The 7,576-nt window shown below is 47.7% G+C and overlaps 1 protein-coding gene across 1 annotated transcript; it reads right to left on the bottom strand.

Moving 5' to 3' along the window:
- AICDA (activation-induced cytidine deaminase) lies at positions 1-1,616 on the bottom strand. The gene is made up of 4 exons (XM_010079697.1): positions 1,475-1,616; positions 709-979; positions 400-515; positions 1-112 (listed from the first exon to the last, which is right to left on the bottom strand). Exons 1-4 carry the CDS (start codon positions 1,613-1,615, stop codon positions 59-61), a joined length of 582 nt encoding a protein of 193 aa, XP_010077999.1. The 5' UTR covers position 1,616; the 3' UTR covers positions 1-58.
- Between the last annotated feature and the right edge of the window lie 5,960 nt (positions 1,617-7,576).

Here is a 7,576-nt window from a genome sequence, read left to right as displayed (position 1 = left end):
GAGAGCTGGAAATCAAAGAACAAGTGTTTGTGAAGTCTTCTGGTGGCTGAGTTTCACTTCAAAGTCCCAGAGTTTTAAAGGCATCTCGTAAATCATCTACTTCATACAGTGGCTGCAGGACAAAATATAAATGGTAGGTCAGTTGTCGAGTGAGCAGGAACCTGTGAAGATGGGGAAGGAGAAAGGAATTGCAGGAGACAGGATGAGAGGTGGAAGAAGGGGAAGAGAATGAGGAGATATGAAGGAAGTTGGGGGAGAGAGGCATGAGGGACGTGGAAGGTGAAGACACAGGAATGAATGAAAAGGCAAATGGCAGCAAGAGCAGAGAGGAACTATAGTGACGAAGAGAGGAAGAAGCTGAGGGGAAGAGGCACCGGAAAGAGGAGAATTGACCCTCACCAGAAGGATCCGTCGAAGTTTCCTGGACAGATGGACAGAGTTTTCATGCAGCCCTTCCCAGGCTTTGAATGTCTTTTCTCTGTTCTCCACAAATGTGTTCCAGCAGTAGAAGTAATCTGTGCAAGGCACAGGAGAGTTACAGAGTGCTTAGGACTGCCCCAGAGAGGACACTGACCTCTTCTAGGATCACTAAATTATCACATCCTGCCATCATCTTCTCTGTCTCCTTGTCCTAGCTTCTCCCACCCTCCTGAGTCTCCCTAACTCCCTAGAGCTTTCCATCATCTCTTTCTCACCTGCACGTCTCACCTTTGAAGGTCATGATGGCAATCTGGGCCCCTGCTCTGTGCAGGCGCCTCAGCCCCTCAGGCTCTGCCTTGCGGTCCTCACAGAAGTAGAGGCGTGCCGTGAAGATGCGGAGGGTCAGGTTGGGATAGGCACGCAGGAAGTCAGCCACGTGACGGGCGCAGTCATAGCAGGGGCTCCAGGAGGTGAACCAGGTGATACGGTAGCAGCGGCCTGGGTCCAGGTCCCAGGCTGAGATGTAGCGCAGAAAGAGCACCTCCACGTGACAGCCCATCTTTGTGAAAGAGGGAGACGGGCAAGGCGTGAGGCAGGGGGGACCATGGTGTAAGGAGGACTGAGGAGGGAGATGTGAGCTGGATGGGGTGTGACAAGAAAAAAGGTGGGGTGCAGGTCCTAGGGTCAGTGCACAGAGGGCACAACGATAGCATTAAGTAGAAGACTGTCTAGAAGAGCACAGGGATGCACTGATACGTAGGGCCGTACAACAAGCGGAATGGGTGGGAGGTAAGCAGAAAAGTAGGTAGACTGGTAAAGCAGCAGAGAGTATGGATGTCTTGCTGGTAACATACTTGGGGGTAGCATAAAGTACAAGTTTAGCTGGAGGTTGCGTCCCCCAAATGTATGTACCAGTGGAGTGTCCATGCTTGTGGACACACGCCGATGCCTGCATTGCTGTCACAGCCCTCCTTTCCCTGCTCCCCAAGGCAAACTGGAGCTGCATGCACCTCAGCATGGGTATAAGAACAGGACGCCAAGGTGTTTCCCATACCTTATTGCGCAGGTACCCGAAGTCCAGGGAGCATGATGTGGCACTGTCACGGCGCTTCACGACATAGCAGAGGTAGGTTTCACGCCGGCCCTTAGCCCAGCGCAGGTTCTTGAAGTTGTAAAGGAAGAGTTTCCTGTTCATCAGGAGGCTGCAGAAGAAGACAAGAGAGAATTTATATTAGCCCCACCCTGGAGCCAGCAGCTGGCCATATCTTTGTTGAGGGCTCAGCACCAAAAATATCTTCCTCATGCCCATGCCTCTCAGTAGGAGAAGAGCATCAGTAATTTGAATGCAATGTGTTAGGGAAAGGGTGCAGACATGATTGTGGGGATGAAGCATGTGACCTTGTGAGTAGTAACAGTATGTGAATTAGTAGTGATTAGTCAAACAGCAACTATGGCTGTGTGGAGTGTGAAAATATCTGCAAATGTCTAAAAGATGGACTCTAATGAGGGAGAAGGATGGAGGTGTCTGAGAAGACTTCCGAAGATGAGAGGGTTTGAAGTTCAGTCATCTAGAAACATTATTTCTGCTGTATGAAACCCTGAAAGCCACTGAGGCAAGAGATGGATCAAATGAGAGACCCTTTAGGGAAGATTGGACAGAGTTTCTTCCCAGCATTGCCCAACAGAAGAGCCTTGTTGAAAGTGCACAGGGCTAGGGGCTCAGGTAAGGCACCATACACTAGCTGACAGAATATGCAATGGGGTAAGCATGCTGACACCTCTTCAGATACAAGTACCATTCCCACATTAGACAAACATCAAGACTGGTGGGGTACTACTCTCATACCCAAGAGTCCTGCTGGGGAGCGGCTGCAGGAGCATGAGAAGGATAAGGTAGTCATGAGCCATATCTAACAGCCTCACTGCCAAGTGGAGGTACATAGGCAGCTGAGAACAGCTGTGTTCATTGAGGTGAGATACCTCCCCCACAGCAATGCAAAACAGAAATGAATGGGTTAAAAATAATCATGTCCTTTGTCATCTTTTCCCTCAGGTAGGCTGATATTCAGCAGGGAGATGGGGTCAGTTTTAGTGATACCAAGCTGGTTTTCCTAGGGGGTCTCCAGTGAGGAGTAGGAAATGGGAATTTGGGTTTGTTAGGAATTTCCTGATTTAAATCTCAGAGTCTGAGCAAGTAAAAGTTTCTTATACAAACACCTTTCATCTGTTTGACAATGTCACTATAAAGCCTGACTGCTGCAGAGCACTTAATCTCCAGCTAACAGTGGCATCCTCTCTAGTCCTCCGAGGAGCTCCTCTCCATCGTGTACCCTCACAGATGATCATTGTACCACAGGTGCTCATTCACATAGTCGCGCACATCCTCTTGCCTTTTGTTACCTAGTGCACGTGCTTTGCTCTCCTGTAGCACTCCCTATTGCACCTCACACCACATCTCCAGAGAATCACATTTTTCCCTCAAGCATCCTTGCTACCCTGATTGTCCCACAGATAACCCACTTGCACACATCCTCTTTCCTGCCATGCGCCCTCAGCCCACACTGCAAAAATACCTGTCCTGCTCACACAGAAAAAGCAAGCACGTGCATACTCAGTTATGCCACTCTTTATATACACATGCTCCTAGAGAAGTAGATCACATGTGAGTTGTGGCATATGTCCTGCTAGGAGAAAGTCCATAGAGAAGACAACACTCTGCAGGGTCCTGCACACACTTATAGGGCAAAGCATCCCCACTAAGCATTTTATTCAGCCCAAAAAAAAGCCTTAGGCAGTTCTTGGAGTTCTATCCTGTAAGCACAGACCCAGTCCTCTCCTGGACTTGCAGGTTGTGTCAGGAGTAGGGCACAAATGGATGCCACTGCATTTCATCACCTTTTTCTGTGGTAGTGCAGGTTGGGTGTATGTTTGCCATATCCACTGTATGTTCTTCATCATCAGTTTTGATTTATTTCTCACACTTAGAGCTGCCCCACTTCCTACCACCTTAGATTCACCCTATTTCTATGCCTTTGTACAAACACTTATGAACATGTGTGTACATTCCCTAACACACGCACACACATGCACATACACACGTGTCAGTCCCCTCAAAGCCATCAACCAATGGTTTGCCTCAGGCTTCTCCCTCTTAGATGTGTGTCATTGCAGGGATGTGGGGAAAACTCTCCCCCATAACAAAGGTGCTGGAGAGGGGACAGCCCTCCTAATATGTGACAGATCCTTGGTTGTCCAGAGAGGATAGCCCAGACAATCATGTGGGAAATGAGCAGGCATGATAGGCCAGAGGCTTGAAAAGCTTTTACCTGTGCTGTGTCACAACAGCAGAAAATAGAGCAGAGGAATTGTGAAAAATGCGATTGCTTGATGAAGAACCGTATAAGCTAGGTGAAAATGCCAATTATGTTGATGTTTCATCAAAACCCACATGGAAAAATGCTTTGCAACACATCAAAAGGTTTAGGGAAACAGGCTTTTTCTTTTCTCTTTTTTTGTGAAGTTTTGGGCAAAAACATGTTCTTTCAAAATGTCTCTGATTCTTCTTCTAACTGTCCCTTTTTTCACTTCTTCCCATTTTTCTCTATTCAGTGGTTCTGCCCCTGCAGAGCAGCATCTGGATGCAAATAAGGGTGAAGAACAAGAAATAACCCCAAAACCCCAGAAAAATAAAATTATGGTCAGTTGGGTTATTTTTCAATGTCAGAACAAAGTGAAGATAATTTTGAATCACTGAAGCCACTTGTTCATCTAGAAATGTTCATTAACATCAGTCACTGTCTTCCCTTCTCTCTGGAGTTCATCATCCCAAGGTTTTTTTGCTAGGGAGGATTTCAGAATGTAGCTGGTTCAAGAAGAGGAAAAATGAATGAACAGATGTTGTGGGGAGCAACTGAGCAGATGTGCAGTTGGGTACAAACTGCTAGATATATGTGCAACTCGTATAGCTATAGCATAGCTCAAGGGAAAGCAGCAAGGGCGCAGGAGCTGTGATTATAGCCAGGCACTGAACAAGTAGACTGAACAGAGACCTTCTCCACAAATAAAGGTTTATGAAGCCCGTCCTCAAATCAGAGTAAAGGTCTCTGTGTGTGTGAAAGATATGCAATTGTGGAGAGTGATGAGTGATAATTAGCTCACAGAGTAATTGCAGTGCAAGCAGAGGAATACAATTCCGTAACAGTCTGTGTTTACGAGCACAAGGCTGCAAGCAGCAGAAACAGAGTGAGACAGAAATCTGGTGCAAGAAGAAGAACAGGTGGATAAGGAGAGACGAGTGGGCAGGGATCAAGGTGCTTAAGCAGCAGATAGCATGTGAATGTTCATTTTCTGTTGTCTTTTGTTGTTTCTAGTAAAGAAAAAGAATTAAAAGAAACAGAGAATAGTTATGAAAAAGAGAAATGACAGAAAGGGAAAAGAGTACAGGGTGGTAGACAGTCAAAGAGAAAGAGTGACAGAGACACAGAGATGCAAGGTGCAAGAGCAGGACAGGGAGGGGATTTAGATCACTGAGTCAGATGGGGAAAGGGACAGTGAATACCAAATGGAGAGCAGCTTAATTCTAAGAGAAAGACCCTCATTTCTTATATGAGCAAGGGACTGGAGGCACTCATTTTACCTGTCCATTACCGCCAGACTCTCTCAGGTGATGGGATTGCAGGGAGGTTGTCTCACAGGCTCCGTCTGCGCAGCCCTCTGACTTGATGTACAGAAATGTGTCCCCGTGTGTCCCCTCCCCATTCATCTCCATCTACCCGCCCCCCCTCCTCGGCGGGTTTCACCTGGGTGTGGTTGAGGGAGGAGTTAGAAAGGTCTCTGGAGCTGAAGAGCAAAGGGTTGAGATGAGAAGGGGCCTCGGTTCTGAAAGATGCTTGGCACTCATTGGTCGCCTCCCCCTGCTGCACTCCTCATTGGGCCCTCGCTGCCTGCAAAATTATTCTGAATTAATATCAATGACATAACGAGTCAGGAAGCATTGTCTAGTGGTTAGAGGGGGGCCTGGGAGCTTCTGTACCGCTAACATGAATGTGGGTAAAACCACACTGGGCCTTGGGTCACGCAGCTGTGCAGTGAAGAGGGTGACCCTGCCCTGCCTCGCCACGGAGGGAGCTCTGTGCAGGGCTCCACAGCCACCAGCTGGAAGGAGCTCAAGGAACACCAAACTGTTGGCAAGCTTCCCCGCCTCCTCCGTGTCCCCCTGAAAGGCCCAGCAGCTGCTTGGCAGCACAGGGCAACACTGAAGCTAAAGGTGAGAGTGAGAGGGACTCAAGTCCAGAGAGAGCCCGGGACGCGAGGGGCGAGTGCCTGGCCCCACTTCAGCACCTGAACATGGTCAGGGGTGCCTGAGCCCCTTCAGCATGCCAGAAGCAGTGGCGAGCCCACATTGCGAAGCTGTACGCAAAGGGAATGACTCGGGGCCTGATCCTGCTGTTGGCAGGTGGCACCGCTGCTGCGATCTGCCGGTGGCAGGGTGGCTGCTGAGACCCTCCGTCCAACGGCCGTGCCCAGCAGGCATGCAGTCGTACACTGTTACGCCTGGGCTCACGCTCAGGTCGCACACTCTTTGCTCTGCCAGCACCGCTCTCTGCTGCCCAGGCTCTGCTCCACCACCTGCCTGGGCATCTGTCCCCTGGGCAGGGCTGAAAGGCAGTCAAGGGACAGCCAAGGGATGAGGCAGCAGCTTTGGCAGGGCAGGGTGCTGAGGAGGGGGATGTTCTGCCTCAAGTGGGGCACAGTGCTATGGCTGAGAAACAGGGCTGTTGTTTACCTCACGCTAGGGTAGTTTTTCGTTTTTTCTCTGCTTGATTTACTTTCCTTATTAACTTTACTGGCTTTCAGCATGTTAGGACTATGTGAAACCAGTATATGCAAAAACATGAAAAGGAGAGATGAGTTGCCAGAACAGAGCAGCCGACTCTCTAGCCCAGCAGTTTAACAGTACTTGTCTTTGACAGCAGCTGGCATGGCATGCCTCAGGAAAAGGTGAAGCACTCCTTGAAGGTCCAGGGCTGGCTTGTCCTACTTCTTGGGGAAATGTCTGAGTAGGGCACACACTCAACGAGCTCACATTTTGGCAGCTGCATTTGTCTCAAGAGTTGTGGCAATTGTCCTCTGAGTAAACGGCTCCTACTGTTTGACCAAAGCTAGAAGAGCCTGCAATCCTTGTGAATCCCTGTCCTACTTAACAGAGTCAAAGAGGACGCTCCTGCTAATGGAACAACTGTCCCCTTTCAGCCTTTGCCTATTTTGTCCCCCTTTCATGCTATTTTTTTTTTCTGTTAATAATGCAAGGAATGATGCAGGACATTAAAAAAAAGAAAAGAAAAAAAAGGAACACACCCTGGGAAATTTGCTTCTTAGAGATCAAAACTGTCTGTGTTTCATCAGATAAATTAAGGCAGCTTCAGCTTTATTCTTGTTCTGGGTCCTAACTTCCATAGCCAAAATCTTGCAGAAAATTTTGCATAAAGTTTTCTGCTCTGAAAGAGGACAAGAAATATCTTCACGACCAGTCTGGTCTTCCCCATAAATTAAATTTGTTCATAATGATTTTCTCAAAGGTTTAACATGTCAAATCTCATAAAATGTTTAACTAGATCCTTTCTCAGGTCCTGCCTCTAAGTGAAATTAATTCTTTGATCATCTCTTTTCCTTAAATTTTGAGAGCCTCTTTGCTCTCCATAGAGATTAAAAAGAGACAAAAAAAAGAACAAATGAACAGATGAACTATATTTATATCACTCTTTGGCAGGGGTCTCAAGTCTAAATACTGACATAGGCTTCTGAATGCCCTTCGTTTAGACCAGTAACTTCCCTCACACTGGAGGTGTGAGTGCACAAAGTCAGTGGTAGCGATTCTCTGCCTCTAGCTCTAATCACCAGAGCAGACATGTTGGTGTGGATGTGTTTTTAGTGTCTCATAGGAAGTGTAAGGTGACATTTTGAGGAGGACCCTCAGCTCCTATGCAGTTCCACCTAAAGCAGGAGCTGCAGGGTCTTGTCAAGGCAAGATTTTGCTCATTAGCCGATCTCACCTCTGCTCTCATTAAAAAAAAAAAAAAAAAAAAAAAAAAAGATAGTTTGGAAAGACAAGGAAAGGTTGTTGATCCCTAATCTAGCTGCTAGTCCAGCTTCCTCC

Source organism: Pterocles gutturalis, unplaced genomic scaffold (genome assembly GCF_000699245.1).
Source record: "Pterocles gutturalis isolate BGI_N339 unplaced genomic scaffold, ASM69924v1 scaffold18499, whole genome shotgun sequence".
NCBI lineage: Eukaryota > Metazoa > Chordata > Aves > Pterocliformes > Pteroclidae > Pterocles > Pterocles gutturalis.
Note: the sequence above shows the minus strand (reverse complement) of the source record. Positions and strands in the feature narration are given on the sequence as shown.

Coding starts and splice junctions, on each gene's coding strand:
- AICDA (XM_010079697.1), bottom strand. CDS start 1,615: ATGAACAGGAAACTCTTCCTTTACAACTTCAAGAACCTGCGCTGGGCT. Junction 516..708: donor TGCCATCATGACCTTCAAAG/GTGAGACGTGCA, acceptor TGCCTTGCACAG/ATTACTTCTACTGCTGGAAC. Junction 113..399: donor AACTTCGACGGATCCTTCTG/GTGAGGGTCAAT, acceptor TTTGTCCTGCAG/CCACTGTATGAAGTAGATGA.